General features: G+C 39.2%; 1 protein-coding gene across 1 annotated transcript in view; it reads left to right on the forward strand.

The window, feature by feature from the left end:
* The window catches only part of wscd2 (WSC domain containing 2), a 242,732-nt gene that overhangs the window by 212,554 nt on the left and 12,087 nt on the right, over positions 1 to 18,091 (forward strand). The window contains exons 7-8 of the mRNA XM_076271403.1: positions 11,396 to 11,560; positions 11,664 to 11,864. Of these exons, the coding sequence (XP_076127518.1) occupies positions 11,396 to 11,560; positions 11,664 to 11,864 (366 nt within the window). The remainder of the gene's footprint in view (positions 1 to 11,395; positions 11,561 to 11,663; positions 11,865 to 18,091) is intronic.

The raw sequence follows: 18,091 nt of genomic DNA on the forward strand, positions 1-18,091 counted from the left end.
AGGTCTGGAATTTAATTTAATATTGTTGTAATGGTAGGATAACTACACAGTTTACACAATAATTACACTGTGTTATAAATATTGTATATCAATGCATTTATTGACTGTCAATTACTTAAAATCGTGGCTCTGTCTATCATTGAACAGTAGCCTATTTAATGCACTCTAATCCATTGTCAATCACTTCCGGGAACTCTTTGAAGTTTACATGAACCACGTGACCTTAACGAATTTTGAACACCCATTGTCGCAACTCTCTATCTATAAGGCTCTGGCCTGAACACCTGGCATAGGATTCTAATTGCTCTATTGTGATGTCATAATCTAATGTTAAGTCAATGGGGAAATTTTAGTAGTTTTTAATTAATAGTTTAAAAAGTATAAAAGTTACAAAGTTGAAAAATGCATAGCTGAAGTCACATAAGTAAGACCTACGCAACGCAGTTTGAATGAAGTTTCTACCTTAAACAGTTGAAGCTGTATTAAACGCACAAAAAGCGTTAGAAGATGAACATGAAAATGCTAAAGTTGTGATGTAAAATATCATGTATAGTTAAAACAGATAATACAGAAATGGTTACTACGATGATGCTAGGATAGACATGGTAGACTGTTTAAAAGCTGAATGTAGATAGTTTAAAAGTTGTTGATAGACAGTAGATAGTTTAAAAATTGTTGATAGACAGCTAGTTTAATAGATAGTTTAAGGATAGTTTAAAAGTAGACAGTTTAAAAGTTGAAGGTAAATAGTTTAAAAGTTGTTGACAGACTGGAAGTTTAATGAATTTTGATATTCAAATAGTTTAATGGCTGTGTATAGGTAGATATTTGACGATAACTAAAAGTTGGAATGGCTCTAATGTTTGCTAGCAGTTATGCTAAGATTTTTAACTATACTAACCATGCTACTTACCTAATGTTTTATAGCAGTGCTAGCAATGCTAACATGCTAACCATGCTACTTAGCTAACTTAGCTAATGTTTTCTAGCAGTTTTGCTAAACATGCTAACTATGCTAACCATGCTACTTAGCTAACTTAACTAACGTTTTCTAGCTGTTTTGCTAAACATGCTAACTATGTTAGCAATGCTAACATGCTAACTATGTTAATCATGTGACTTAGCTAACCTAGCTTATCATTTTAGTAGTTATGCTAACTATGCTAACTAGCATGCTAACTATGATAACTATGTTAACCATGTGACTTAGCTAACCTAGCTAATCATTTTAGTTGTTATGCTAACTATGCTAACTAACATGCTAACTATGCTAACCATGTGACTTAGCTAACCTAGCTAATTATTTTTAGCAGTTTTGCTAACTTTATTACATTAATACACAGGATTAGATGTTAAAATCCCTTGTGCCAAAAACACATTCAGAAGCCCCAGCTCAAGTTTAACTTTAAAAAGCACACTACCCACAAATCCGCCAACAAATGGTCACAAGCACAATACAAATGGCCTATCCAACAGCAGTAGTCTATATAGTATGCGGCATGTCATTGGGGTTATCAAGTGGGCACCCTCATTCACCGATGTTTCGTTAAGTTAGGCCCACGACACCTCATGAAGGCTTAACAGTGAAACCAGCATCCTGGAGACACTCCCCTCCATGCTGACACCATATTACCACATTGAAATATCCAATACCCAAAATACTCTTAACCAGCCCAGGCATGGTCAAGGTTGGCTAGGTTGGTCCGTCCCATTGATGTGGACTGAACCATAACCATAAAAACCTTGGCCAACCAACCATCACCCTAGGCACAGCCCATCACAAACACAAAACAAATTAGCCAGTTAGCTTAGCCCGTTAGCTTAGGCCCCATCCCAAACACAAAACAAATTAGCCAGCAGTTAGCAGTTAGCTTACGCCCCATGCTGCCCCATATTACCACAACAAGCATCCAAATACCCTTAACCAACCTAGGCATGGTCTAAGTTGGCTAGGTCGGTCCGTCCCCGTGATGCGGACTGAACCATAAACCATAAAGAACCTTAGCCAAGTACCATCAACCTAGGCACATTCCATCACAAACACAAAACAAATGAGCCAGTTAGCTTACCTTAGCTTGCGCCCCAGGAAGGGTAACTTCTCCTTACCCACGACCATAACAAATGAGCCAGTTAGCTTACCTTAGCTTGCGCCCCAGTGGGGTGTACTACGAACCTCGATTAGTGGGTTAGCAAGGTATGTTGCGCTCAAAGCCAGGCTATGCTGTGACACGAAAGTGGATCTGTTTTAGTGTCGCTATATCACCATGGTATCTTATGCTGTCAACCAAACCTGGTCGGGAGGAGGTTATGTGCTAAGTTATAGCTCAAATCGTGTAATCTACCGGACACTGACCAATCAATTGTTTTAAAAACGAAGTTATCTCACGTGTAGGATTCTGTCATATATCTTACAGGTGGAACTCCGCCTCTACTAACATTTTTGATGTCGAATGCGCTTTAATAGGGCGGTGCGTGCAAATATCCCACTATGGACGTGCATACCATAGCCTACAACAACTGATGACAATTGATTTATTTGATGTTATAGGTTAGACACAAAAAATCACCGCAGTGTAGATTAAGCTATCGCTCATGAATGCGGAAGTAATTGTTTTTAAATAGAGGCGGTCTTGTGCGTCTCCACGTTACACGATTGGCCAAAGTCATCCCAACACCGAGAACGCGCACAGATCTGAGCTGAAAGCCTAGTTTGACAAATATATCACATAACTGCAATCGTAGTATCACTTAACGTATACCCCTGAGTCAAGGCTTTGTCAAGCCTCGATATGTCTACATAGCCTAGATATGTCTAACGTGCTTCGTAGTATACCCCACAGGAAGGGTAACTTCTCCTTACCCACGACCAAAACAAATGAGCCAGTTAGCTTACCTTAGCTTGCGCCCCAGGAAGGGTAACTTCTCCTTACCCACAACCATTCGCTTGCCCGTTCTGCTGCTAAAGACATGTTACTAACCACCTGCCTTAGACTTCGACCACAAATGCCCAATTCAGACAGCAAGCCAATAGCAGATCTGGCCACAAACCCACGTGCACCGATTTCAATAGGCCTTAATCGTGCACTCCAACCTCGCTTAGCTGCCTCCTCTGCTATTTCAGTATATTTAGCTCTCTTCAGCTCATTGGCCACTTCCACTCTGTCTTCCCAAGGAACAGTGAGTTCAATGAAGTAAACTATCTTCTCTGAATCCGACCATAGAATTACGTCGGGACGTAGCTTAGTACTCACTATATGTGGAGGTACCGCCATCTGCTGGCCAAGATCAACCTTCATTTTCCAGCCCGCCCCATTTTTCAACTAGCCGGTTTTACACCTGGCCTTCGCGGAACAAGGTTTATCCCCCTGACGTACAAAGTTAATTTGCCTTACCCCTTTACTAGCTGCTAATTAATTGACTTCTCTTCTTTTATCCTCTATTGCCGCTGCCACACATTTCAATACCTGGTTATGACGCCACGTATACTGCCCCTGGGTGAGACTTACCTTGCATCCTGATAGGATATGGTGGAGACTGCCCACACACGAGCAAAGTATGCATTTATCATCCTCACCAAACCATTGACTTAAATTCTTGGGAGATGGGAGCACATCATATGTAGCACCTAACATAAATCTGATCTTACCAGCTTCCATGCCCCATAGATCTTTCCATTTAATCCGTCTTTTTTCCACCCCTTCCCAGTTCACCCACTGCCCTTGTTTTGCCTGCGACACTGCCTTAGTACATCTTACAGCCTCCTCCTGTCTATGCATTTCCTCCACTACCATTTTCCTCTTTTCTCCTGCAGAAGCCTTACTCCACAAGGGTTTACTTGCACCCACCCCTAGACCCCCCCGCCCGTGCTGCACATGGCCCATTATATCTCAATGCTTCAATGCTGATTGAGCTTGCTTAACTGCCTGCTCTGGGTTCCACTTCCTCCCTGCATTAACTGTGGGTGCAACTTTCCTCACCACTGGGTCCTTGGACTGAGTAAGAGTCAATTCCAATCTAGCCTTAGCACACTTAAATTCCTCTGTCAGACTAGATATTGGCAACTCTACAATACCCTTTCCATACAAGGCTACACTGCTTAAGCAGCGTGGGACTCCGAGCCATTTTCTGACAAAGGAGTTGATCATTTTTTCCAACCTCTCTACCTTTGACAGAGGAACTTCATAAACTGTCAATGGCCACATTAGCCGATTAACCAAACTGCAAACACCACAGCTTGAGCTTACCTGGCAGCCCCGACTTGTCAATTTTTGCAATACCTTGCCTAGTGACCTGTCTCAAGTCTTCAACCTGTGATTTTTCACTAAGGCTTGCATCATACCACCTTCCCAGACTCTTCACTGGTTTCTCCAGAACTGTGGGAATCACCTCCTTATTTATAGCAAACTTCTTATCTGTTACCTTCCCTTTAATAATTGAGAGACTCCTAGACTTACTTGGTTTCACCTTCATTCTGGCCCATTGGAGATTACTATTTAACTTACCCAGCAACCTGTTGGTGCATGGAACGGTTGTCGTCAAGGTTGTCATGTCGTCCATGAAAGCCCGAATCGGGGGGAGGCGTGGCCCTCCCTGCAACTTCTCCCCGCCCACTACCCATTTTGAGGCCCTAATAATGACCTCCATTGCCATTGTAAAAGCAAGTGGGGAGATGGTACATCCGGCCATGATTCCTATCTCAAGTTGTTGCCAACCTGTGGTGTAATCAGCTGTAGTAAAACATAATTGAATATCCAGAAACTATGCTTTTACTAGGCTTTTAATGCTACCTGGGATTCTGAAATAATCAAAGGCCTCCCACAACAGACTATGCGGCACAGACCCAAAAGCATTAGCCAAATCCAAGAACACAACGTGCAGGTCTCTCTTCTCACGCTTTGCTAATTGAATTTGGTGCCAAATCCTGCTGGTATGCTCTAAGCACCCGGAGAAGCCAGGAATTCCAGCTTTTTGCACCGTGGTATCAATTAGTTTATTCCTTTCAAGGTAATTCGTCAGTCTCCGTGCCACCACACTGAAGAAAACCTTTCCTTCAACATTCAGTAGACTAATTGGCCTAAATTGATTAATCTCCACTGCGTCCTTTTCTTTGGGAATAAATATTCCCCCAGCCCTCCGCCAAGCCTTGGGAATACTCTGCTTTTTCCAAACTATCTTCATTAATTGCCATAAAAATCTTAAAACATCTGGTGCACTCTTATACAACCGGTAGGGTACTCCATTAGGTCCCGGGGCTGAAGAGGCCCTTGCACGTTTTATTACTTCTTGCACCTCTTTCCACCTTGGTGGACTATCGTCGCATTGGCTACTTAATTCACCAATAGGTGGGATATCAGCAGGAAGTACCATCTCCCTGAACCTCTCCCTATCTTTGTGCACTCCCTCTAAATACTCCTCAAGCTTCTGCTTAGGTTCCAAAAGACTACCACTCTTCTGCATTACGAATAAAGACTTAACAAACTTAAATGGGTCTTTATAGAATGCTAGTCGGGCTCGTGATTTCTTCTTCCTATTTTTCCTAATATTTTCAGCTCTTCTTAGCACTACTAACCGCTCCCTCACATCTGCCTGTAGACAGTCAATACCTTCCTTCTCATCATCTGTAGCTTTTCTCCACTGCTTCTTAAGCTGCCTCCTCTCCTTGATAAGTTTATCTATCTCCTGCTGGCGCCTAGATTTAACTACCTCATGTTGCCGTTTTGTCCTTCTCTCAATAGTCCCAAATCTTTCCTTACCATAGCTATAAATAATGTCTCCCATTTTCTCTAATTTGCTTTCAGCCGTCCCCTTGAGCTGACCCAGGATACTGACCAAATCATTATTAACATCTTCCCACATTCTACATTCTGCTGCGCCTGGCCATCTAACCCCAGGCCTATGACCATTAATCTTCTCCCTCCTTGGCTGACTGGCCTCTGTCTCTGCCTGAGTGCTAGAACTTACCTCAACAACAGGGGTACTGATGTCCTGCGAACTGTGGGTTTCTTCCTGTCGCTGAACTTCAACCGACTGACTTGATGCACTTCTTAAGAAATAGCTATCAATGTGGGGACCCTGTGTTCCCTCTACCAAGCACTTCTTTTTCCCTTGATGAATTTTCAGGCCCTTTAGACTTGTAACCTTCTGCCAACCACACACACACATCTGCAGCCTTTTCTCAGTTTTCTCTGAACTAGTGGCTTCCACAAACATGTTTTCCTTACTCGTAATCAAATTCGTTCCAGGATCAGTAACCATGTCTATCACAAGTGAGTCATCTTCCGCCCCTGCTCTCGCTGACTCTAGGGGTATTTTTTCATTATGTCGTACTGTAGCTTAAGTAGGGTGCAGCCCATAGCTTAGTGAAGCCTGGGCTACTGCCACAATGAGCTGCTAACCCATTGTAGCCCCGGCGGGGTCTATTCCCTCCTGTCAGCCGTCTTTCCGTGCTGTCACAAGGTCTTTCCCTAGTTGCCAGCTGCCCTATTCACAGCAGTCACTAGCCTACGCTAGCTTCAGCATTACATTAATACACAGGATTAGATGTTAAAACCCCTTGTGCCAAAATCCAAGGTAAAAACACATTCAGAAGCCCCTGCTCAAGTTTAACTTTAAAAAGCACACTACCCACAAATCCGCCAACAAATGGTCACAAGCACAATACAAATGGCCTATCCAACAGCAGTAGCCTATAGGGTTAGCTAACCATGTGACTTAGATAACCTAGCTAATCATTTTTAGCAGTTTTGCTAAAAATGTTAACAATGTTAGCAATGCTAACATGTTAACCATGCTAACCATGCTAACTAGCTACAGTGGGTAGGAGTCATAGTTGATGACAAGTGTTGACATAGTTGATGACAAGTTAAAAGTTGTTGATAGACAGCTAGTTTAATAGTTTAATAATAGTTTAAAAGTAGACTGTTTAAAGGTTGAATGTATATAGTTTAAAAGTTGAATGTAGATAGTTTAAAAGTTGTTGATAGACAGCTGAAAATTGGAATGGCTCTAATGTTTGCTAGTAGTTATGCTAAGATTTTTAACTATGCTAACCATGCTACTTAGCTATGTTTTATAGCAGTGTTAGCAATGCTAACATGTTAACCATGCTACTTAATTCAATTAGCTAACGTTTTCTAGCAGTTTTGCTAAACATGCTAACTATGTTAGCAATGCTAACCATGCTACTTAACTAACTTAACTAACATGTTCTAGCAGTTTTGCTAAACATGCTAACTATGTTAGCAATGCTAACTATGTTAACCATGTGACTTAGCTAACCTATCTTATCATTTTTAATAGTTATGCTAACTATGTTAACTAGCATGCTAACAATGTTAACAGGTTAACTATGCTAACCATGTGACTTAGCTAACCTAGCTAATCATTTTTAGCAGTTTTGCTAACTAGCATGCTAACGTGCTAACTATGTTAACCATGTGACTTAGCTAACCTAGCTAATCATTTTTAGCAGTTTTGCTAAAAATGCTAACAATGTTAGCAATGTTAACATGCTAACCATGCTAACTAGCTACAGTGGGTAGGAGTCATAGTTGATGACAAGTGTTGACATAGTTGATGACAAGTTAAAATTTGTTGATAGACAGCTAGTTTAATAGATAGTTTAATAATAGTTTAAAAGTAGACTGTTTAAAAGTTAAATGTATATAGTTTAAAAGTTGAATGTAGATAGTTTAAAAGTTGTTGATAGACAGCTAGTTTAATAGGTAGATAGTTTAATGATAGTTTAAAAGTAGACCATTTAAAAGTTGAATGTAAAAAGTTCAGTAGTTTAATGGGTTACATTGTTTAACAGTGGATTATTACAGTGCATGAAAATGCACTGTACTGTTCTTCCTAGGCAACTTCTTATTATTATTATTCCGCTTACCACTTTTTCTAGACGCAATTTCTCTTGAACAGTTTAACTTAGAAACTTCATTCAAACTTTGTAACGTAGGTCTTCAAACAGATCGGGTTGCTATGTCTTTTCAACTTTGAAACTTTTATACTTTTTAAACTAAAGAAAAGAAAAACTTTTTAAAAATCCCCATAGACTTAACATTGCCGATTATGACATCATAATACGGCCATTAAGCAATTAGAATCCTATGGCAGGTGTTCAGGCCACCTGCAGCCTCAGGCTTTAAGCATACAATCTGGGTCAATTAAGACTACACATCCTATTCAACTGTTTCCTCTGCCCAAAACTGTTTCAAAATAAAAGTCCTCACTACAATAATCCACTGTTAAACAATGTAACCCATTAAACTACTGAACTTTTTACATTCAACTTTTAAACGGTCTACTTTTAAACTATCATTAAACTATCTATCTATTAAACTAGCTGTCTATCAACAACTTTTAAACTATCTACATTCAACTTTTAAACTTTTAAACTATATACATTCACTAGCTGTCTATCAACAACTTTTAACTTGTCATCAACTATGTCAACACTTTTCATCAACTATGACTCCTACCCACTGTAGCTAGTTAGCATGGTTAACAAAGTTAGCATGTTAGCATTGCTAACAAAACTGCTAAAAATTATTAGCTAAGTTAGCTAAGTAACATGGTTAGCATAGTTAGCATGATAGCATGTTAGCATGCTAGTTAGCATTTTTAACAAAACTGCTAAAAATGATTAGCTAAGTTAGCTAAGCAACATGGTTAGCATAGTTAGCATGCTAGCATGTTAACATGCTAGTTAGCATTTTTAGCAAAACTGCTAAAAATGATTAGCTAGGTTAGCTAAGTAACATGGTTAACATAGTTAGCATGCTAACATGTTAACATGTTAGTTAGCATAGTTAGCTTAACTGCTAAAAATGATTATCTAAGTTAGCTAAGTAACATGGTTAACATAGTTACCATGCTAACATTGCTAGCATATTTAGCATGTTTAGCAAAACTGCTAGAAAATGTTAGTTAAGTTAGCTAAGTACCATGGTTAGCATGTTAGCATTGCTAGCACTGCTATAAAACATTAGCTAAGTAGCATGGTTAGCAGAATTAAAAATCTTAGCATAACTGCTAGCAAACATTAGAGCCGTTCCAACTTTCAGTTATTATCAAATATCTACCTATACACAGCCATTAAACTATTTGAATATCAACATTCATTAAACTGCTAGAAAACATTAGCTAAGTAACATGGTTAGCAGGTTAGCATTGCTAGCACTGCTATAAAACATTAGCTAAGTAGCATGGTTAGCATAGTTAAAAATTTTAGCATAACTGCTAGCAAACATTAGAGCCATTCCAACTTTCAGTTATCGTCAAATATCTACCTATACACAGCCATTAAACTATTTGAATATCAACATTCTTTCAACTTCCAGTCTGTCAACAACTTTTAAACTATTTACCTTCAACTTTTAAACGGTCTACTTTTAAACTATCATTAAACTATCTATTAAACTAGCTGTCTATCAACAACTTTTAAACTATCTACTGTCTATCAACAACTTTTAAACTATCTACATTCAGCTTTTAAACAGTCTACTTTTAAACTATCAACTTTTATTAAGCTATGCAACCACCATGTCTATCCTAGCATCACCGTAGTAACCATCTCTGTATTATCTGTTTTAACTATACATGATATTTTACATCACAACTTTAGCATTTTCATGCACTGGTAATTCCTTGGAATTGCATTTCTAGTTGTAGTGAGGACTTTTATTTTGAAACAATTTTGGGCAGAGGAAGCAGTTGAACAGGATGTGTAGTCTTAATAGGGCCAGTTTGTATGCTTAAAGCCTGAGGTTGGCAGTTGATCCAGGTGGCCTGAATACCTGCCATAGGATTCTAATTGCTTAACGCCCGTATTATGATGTCATAATCGGCAATGTTAAGTCTATGGGGATTTTTAAAAAGTTTTTTCTTTAATAGTTTAAAAAGTATAAAAGTTTCAAAGTTGAAAAGACATAGCAACCCGATCTGTTTGAAGACCTACGTTACAAAGTTAAAATGAAGTTTCTAAGTTAAACTGTTCAAGAGAAATTGCGTACGGAAAAAGTGGTAAGCGGAATAATAATAAGAAGAAGCTGTTGCCTAGGAAGAACAGTACAGTGCATTTTCATGCACTGTAATAAATCGGATAACAATAGAGTGCATTTTCATGCACTCTAATTAAGGCGTAGGGCCTAGTGTAGGTGACTGAAAGTGCACAAAAAGTATGCAACATATGCATACTTTGCTATTGTTTCAACCATCATCCTACCCCCCGCTACCACAGCTGTGAATAGTGTGGGATGCTCACGCGTTATGTCTCCTTGCAAACTAGGCCTATAGCCCAACCATTTAAGTCTTCAAAAAATAACAACTTGCCAGATATGCCTTCATATCTTTGGGCTTCATTCAGCATTTTGTTCTTCCACTGGAAATTACTCTTCTACATTTGCTGCCTGTTGCATCCTTTCTGTCTGTATTGTTTAGAAAACGTTTGACGTCTTGAGTTAATGCATTAAACATTATTTGCTGGTGACCCGCCACAAATAGCCTACAGATTCTTGTGTGCGTACATTCTCTATTTTCTCCAAAATGTGCCCGTTCTATAGGCTGGCCAAGTGCGTAATTCTGCGGCATAAAGCAGATGTATTTGTTTATTGTACAGAAAAATAAAAATAACATATTCGTTTTTTTATGATAGTATGAAGTACTTTTTGTATAGGCTACTATCTTAATTGCTTATACTCAATACTTGACCAATGGCTATTGCATCTGTCTATTGAAAGTTCGAATCTGGGTTAAGATTTTGACAACAATATTCACATCGTTGTTTACCTAAGTTTATCTTTTGTGCAGATCATATTATCTGAATCAGAATCAGCCTTCTTGGCCTGGTTTGCGTAAACTAACAAGGAATCCCCCCTCCATGAAAATCAAAGGCTATTCTCAACTGACTCGTCAAAAAGTGCGCACCTTATTATTATCAAGAAGTAGGGCAAATTAATTTACGAAACCAAAACATGGGTCATAGTTGTCTAAGCCTCTATTGCGTAGCCCGTTAAAAAGCCTCTCGGCTACAATTATGTTTAGTGGTAGCCTCCTGCTTTTTCAGAAGGGGCGGCAGGCAGAGCGATGTACAGTGGCAGAGCGACGCACAGTGGCTGAAAGTGGTAGTAAAGCTTCACGCAGCTTCACGCCTCATAATGCGCGACTGAAGTGGCCATTTGAAAGCGATGCCCACTGTATCAGTGAAAACAAGAGCAAGCACACTTTTGCATATTTATATTCTCTCTCTCTCTCTCTGTGAAAATGCAGCCGAACAACGGCCCTTAGCTTTTGTAAAATCACTGGGACCTACGGCCTCTTGGGGCTTATTTCTTAAAACCAGCATCCCCATTACTTTACTTCTCCAGTTCACCAATTTCCTTTACTTTCTTGTTAGATCATCGCTGTATGGACCGCAGGTTCCTTCCGACTCGCTCCACGCTACTTGTGGCCTTGGCCAGTTTTCCTGGGGCAGGGAATACCTGGACCCGTCACCTCATTGAGCTGGCTACAGGGTATTACACAGGAAGCTACTACTTTGATGGTTCCTTGTATAACAAAGGTGAGTATTACAAACAGCCATACTGAGCCTTAAATGAGTATGAATTAGTTGAGTAAAACATGATGGCAATGCAACATTATTTTTGGTGTATTGCTTTACTTAGGTTTCAAGGGGGAGCGTGATCATTGGCGCAGTGGCAGGACTGTCTGCATAAAGACCCATGAGAGCGGCAAGAAAGAAATAGAGGCCTATGATGCCAGCATCCTTGTAATCCGTAACCCATATAAAGCCCTGATGGCTGAATTCAACCGCAAGTATGGTGGTCACATTGGATTTGCTTCCCAAGCTCACTGGAGGGGTAAAGGTTAGCACTTGTATGATGTTCAATAATGTGTAATTTCCTGTTATGTCCAAAACCTATATTATTCATAGCTAATACTACTACTATTGCATAATAACTAGTATTGCAACTAACTAGCAAATTTGTCTTGAAATAAGACAGACTGCTATTAAATTAAGTCAAAATGATCTTACAAGAAAGCGCTAGGTAAGTCTTTTTATACAAAAAACAATACTAACTAGATTTTTTATAAGATTAACACTTAATTAGATCATTCATTTGCATGAGGAGGACAAATGGCAGCACCAAGCAACAATCAAACAAAGCTGAGCACATATGCTCTAGGTAGCAAACAAAGGTGTAGCTACTCAAAAATAGTACAGGAAACAGAGCCCTCAAAAGTTGAGGTACCTCCACCCGAGGTAGAACAAAACACAACCATGCTTTTTTATATCTTTGATATGTCTAGTTTATGAAATGGATTGTTGTATACAAAATATGGATGGTATTTGAGTCCTCCCCATAACCGGAAATTGTGAAAATTCCGGATTCTGCAAAAAGGACATTATTTGCTTTGTCACTTATATGTTTGGAAATAATGATCAGAAACTCACCAAATTTGGACTGTATGTCCACAGGTAGTTAGTCCATACAATGATAAAAGTGATAAATTAACCATTTTTTATGAGTATGTAGCAAATACATACCATTCAACATACATGGAATCTAGGCAACCCAATGAGCAATAAAAGAAGAACAGTGACCACCTTTGGAGGTGTATCCCATTTCGACTTCCAGCCCATAGTCAATTTCAATTTCAATTTCAATTTATTGTGCTTATATAGCGCCAAATCATTACACATGTATCATGGCGCTTTACAGAATGTAGGCAATCAGAGAAAAAGAAAAGAGGGAGAAAAGAAAAGGAAGAAAGAAAGAAGGAAGGCCCATGGGTAACAGGGGCAAGGAAAAACTCCCTAGAATTGGAGATACATATAGGAAGAAACCTTGAGCAGATCCACGACTCAAGGGCCTGACCCATCTGCCTAGGGTCAATATGGACAGTAAGGTCTGTAAACAATGACAAATGCATATGACAGTCAGGTGTGGAGAATAGGACATGGTGTTTAAAGCACCTGAGGTGAAAGTTACAAGAGGTGGGATGATTACGTATCTGGTATGATAAAGCATTAATCATGATTTAGTGAGAGAAAGTGCAATAGTCCGGCGTCGGAATTGTCCAGGAAAGAAAGTTGTCAGGGGGCAAGTGGTGGGTCAGCAGACAGGCCAGAATCCGGGCAGAGTTGTCATAGACAGGTGATTCCTGGCTGTACGGGCCAGGAATCCAGGTAGGGGGACAGTAATACAGCAGTCAAGGATGGGACTTCAGGTGGGATGGGTAAGAGGAGGGCCAGGCACACGGATGGTTGATGACTGGTGATGATATACCTCACAAGTGAAGTACAGTAAGGGAGAAGAAAGAGAAATGTAGGATGGGTTAGTATTACTTGAAATCAATGTGGTTAATGTCAAGAAGTGATCAGTGGTGCTATATATTGTCACAGTGAGAATGGGCGAGAGAGGAAGAGTTGAGAGAAAGAGAGTAGGGGAGAGAGGAGGGGGGGGGGGGTTGTACAGCGTGGCACAGTCAGCCCAGATGTTCCTATATACTATCCTAGCCACCTGATTATGGTACTCCATGTATGCCTTCCCTGCCAGCGTCTTGCATCATGCTGTTATTTGGACTGTCTCAGGGGCTTCCTTACACAGCGTGCACCTTGGATCTTGCCTTGTATGGTAGACCCCAGCAGGGGCGTATCAAGCTTTTTAAAAGTGTGGGGGTTCTGGGATAGGGAAGTGAAATAATCCCGGCCAATGATTATGAGCCACTTAGCCCCTGGACACAGTCATGAAAATGGCCCCCTGCCCACCTCAGAAAGTTAAAACATTTCCATGTATTCATTTAGCAGACACTTTTCTTCCAAAGTGACTTACATACTACAGTATGTCAATTCTGTTACAAGGGACTACACTGACAACCATAAGTTTAATTATTATATGATTTAAAACTCATTTGCTCTCAGCAAGGGAAAGCCTAAATGAAACAGTTAAATGTAAGTGAAGCTGCAAACATGAATAGGCCTACACAATGAGGCAAACTACACATCACAAGAAAGATCAACTCAATGGGGCTCAATAAACGTGAATTGCTTTCACTTCAACTTCAGTTATTTTACGATAATGGATAGTAGCCTATGCTAACCTCTGGTTAGCTGGTTCGGTTGATTTACCTTGTCCCTGGTGAATTTATATCTTGACCCATTTGTCTTCAATTTAAGCCCTGAATGATCATTGTGCTGCATGTAGAACTTGAGATAATGAGTATAGTATGTAAGTACCAATAGTTCGAAATTTTGTAGAAATCTCCATCTGCACAGGTTAACAGACATCCCTAGTAAGTAAGGTCACCAAATTTCTTGAGCGTTGCTTGCTGAGATATGAGCAGCTTCAGGGCAGCTTCAGGGGCGAATAGATTTGAATATGGCTGCGAAAAGCACGACTTTTCTGAGGCACTTGCTGAAGATCATGTGTATTAAAATTCTTGACGATTGGACAAAATTTGTGACCTGTGTAGCTAAAATCCAATATGGCGGAAAATCTATCATGGCAGAAATTGACCTTATAGAGCGCGTTGAATTTGGCTTGAATCATGGGATTGTCTAGCCTGATGTAGTCATACTCAATTCTAGTCAGAATTTGAGTCTGATACTGCTCCATTGAGCTGTGATTATGGGGCGTGTTTAAAACGAACCAGGAAAAAAAATGCCTCTGCACTCAATTGGATAGACCTACAACCAATCAGAGCAACGGAGTGTGTGACGTATGTTAAGCGACGCATAGTTGATGTCAACAGAACTCAACTGCACGCTGGAAGAAGTAGAAGAAGAAAATGAGTGTGAGCGATTTTCGCAGGTGTTGTAAAAATAATGTAAGGATACACGGAGTTCTTCAACACACAAACCTCATTTTTGAGAGAAACAGTACGGGAACACGGCAAACAAATCGCATCGCATTTGTCGGTCCTGTCAGAACTTTATAACACGGTTGGAACGCGACATGCCCGTGTTTAAAAAATGGACAGACGACGAAGGAGACCAGCCTGAAGAACCGTGTTCATCTGAGGCATCAGAGAAAAGAGACCGGTAGCCTACTCCTTCCAAGACGCCCCGGACTCTGAAGAAGTTCTGCTCCAATCCGTCAACTCCAACCGGTACAAAAACGCGAAGAAGCATTACAGAGGTAAGCTTGTTAATACATTTCTACTTCTTATGATATGACTATGAGAATAACCTCGATTGCCACGTTTCACATGAGTTAATAGTGAGTCGTGATTATTATCCAATGTGATAAACACTGTGCATTCCCACACTCCTCATTTCCGTGAAATCTATCTATGATTAAATCATCTAGTCATATTTTGACATGCCTAGTATTCTGGAAGCCAGCACGAATTTCAGTGTAGTGTGAGCAAATGTTACCAGGATAAACTTGTACCTGATGTGTAAGTTGGCCTCTGTCACTTTGTCAATATGTAGAAACTTCATTTTGTAATGGACTAGCATGTTATCCAACCCCCACTTCTGTGCTCTGCACCTCTGTGGGGGGTGGGCAGTGTTTCTCTGACCTGCTCAGCAATTGCATCTGGTGTCACCATATTTAACAGTCTGTATTTTCCAATGTATTGTCAATGCACGTTATACTTATTAGGCTATACTGTAATTCTTCACACTGATGTGTTCACTTATATTTCAGGTTGTCACCCATTTTCCATCCACTTGACCTCCACCTGGAACACCTAAACAATTTTCTCAAATCATTTATGAGAGGATTGGGACCAAACATGTCAAATGTCAGCAGCCAGAATCAGTAGGTCCATTGGCATCGTCAAAGAGCTAATGGACAAAACGGACACAGAGCTGGAGCTGACAAGGCCGACTGGCATTCATCATGTGGCCCGAGAACAGGAGGACGTTTTAACACTGGTAAACGTTTTCAGGGAGACACAACTTTCCCAACAAAAATCACCCAGGCAGGCAGTATCATGCATTCCCGAATTTCAAGAGAAACTTATTGGCAAAGCTGAATTACCAGGAGATGTGGATGAAGTCCAAAACTAGAGAATGTAATTCCAGGGAATTACGAGTGCATGAAAATGAAGCTAGGACAGACAGCATAGCTTAATAAAAGTTGATAGTTTACAAGTAGACAGTATAAAAGTTGAATGTAGATAGTTTAAAAGTTGTTAATAGACATATAGTTTAATGGATGTTGATACACATAGTTTTATGAATGTTGAACAACAATGCTAATGATGCTAACTAGCTAGTGAGGACTTTTATTTTGAAACGGTTAAATTATTTGCTAGATAGATGAGGTTTAGTATAGTTGGAATGACTGAGCAGTTAAATAGGTGGATAGTTTAAAAGGTTAAATTATTTACTAGGTAGATGCGGTTTAATGTAGTTGGAATGACTGAACTAGGTAGACGAGGTTTAATATAGTTGGAATGACTGAACAGTGAAATAGGTGGATGGTTTAAAAGGTTAAATTATTTGCTAGGTAGATGAGGTTTAATATAGTTGGAATGACTGAACTAGGTAGATGAGGTTTAATATAGTTGGAATGACTGAACAGTTAAATAGGTGGATGGTTTAAAAGGTTAAATTATTTGCTAGGTAGATGATGTTTAATATAGTTGGAATGACTGAACTAGGTAGACGAGGTTTAATATAGTTGGAATGACTGAACAGTTAAATAGGTGGATGGTTTAAAAGGTTAAATTATTTGCTAGGTAGATGAGGTTTAATATAGTTGGAATGACTGAACTAGGTAGATGAGGTTTAATATAGTTGGAATGACTGAACAGTTAAATAGGTGGATGGTTTAAAAGGTTAAATTATTTGCTAGGTAGATGATGTTTAATATAGTTGGAATGACTGAACTAGGTAGATTAGGTTTAATATAGTTGGAATGACTGAACAGTTAAATAGTTGGATAGTTTAAAAGGTTTAATTATAAGCTAGATATATGAGGTTTAATGTAGTTGGAGTGACTGAACTAGGTAGATGAGGTTTAATATAGTTGGAATGACCGAACAGTTAAATAGGTGGATAGTTTAAAAGGTTAAATTATTTGCTAGGTAGATGAGGTTTAATATAGTTGGAATGACTGAACAGTTTCTCAGGCTTATAGCATAGAATGAGACTGTATGCTTAAAGCCTGAAAAACTGACAGTTGATCAAGGTGGCCTGGCCACCTGGCACAATATTCTAATTCCTATGATGTCATAAAGCCTGAGAAACTCAGTTGATCCAGGTGGCCTGGCCAGAGCCATATATGGTGATCCAGGTGGCCTGAACACCTGGCATAGGATTCTAATTGCTATTGTGATGTCATAATCTAATGTTAAGTCAATGGGGAAATTTTAGTAGTTTTTAATTAATAGTTTTAAAAGTATAAAAGTTACAAAGTTGAAAAATACATAGCTGAAGTCACATAAGTAAGACCTACGCAACGCAGTTTGAATGAAGTTTCTACGTTAAACAGTTGAAGCTGTATTAAATGCACAAAAAGCGTTAGAAGATGAACATGAAAATGCTAAAGTTGTGATGTAAAATATCATGTATAGTTAAAACAGATAATACAGAAATGGTTACTACGGTGATGCTAGGATAGACATGGTAGACTGTTTAAAAGCTGAATGTAGATAGTTTAAAAGTTATTGATAGACAGTAGATAGTTTAAAAATTGTTGATAGACAGCTAGTTTAATAGATAGTTTAAGGATAGTTTAAAAGTAGACAGTTTAAAAGTTGAAGGTAAATAGTTTAAAAGTTGTTGACAGACTGGAAGTTTAATGAATTTTGATATTCAAATAGTTTAATGGCTGTGTATAGGTAGATATTTGACGATAACTAAAAGTTGGAATGGCTCTAATGTTTGCTAGCAGTTATGCTAAGATTTTTAACTATACTAACCATGCTACTTACCTAATGTTTTATAGCAGTGCTAGCAATGCTAACATGCTAACCATGCTACTTAGCTAACTTAGCTAATGTTTTCTAGCAGTTTTGCTAAACATGCTAACTATGTTAGCAATGTTAACTATGCTAACCATGCTACTTAGCTAACTTAACTAACGTTTTCTAGCTGTTTTGCTAAACATGCTAACTATGCTAGCAATGCTAACAT

The sequence above is a fragment of the Alosa pseudoharengus genome, unplaced genomic scaffold, assembly GCF_046254945.1.
Source record: "Alosa pseudoharengus isolate Yale_2024_CS ecotype anadromous, Long Island Sound unplaced genomic scaffold, YU_APseudo_1.1 YU_APseudo_1.1_scf_6, whole genome shotgun sequence".
Taxonomy (NCBI): domain Eukaryota; kingdom Metazoa; phylum Chordata; class Actinopteri; order Clupeiformes; family Clupeidae; genus Alosa; species Alosa pseudoharengus.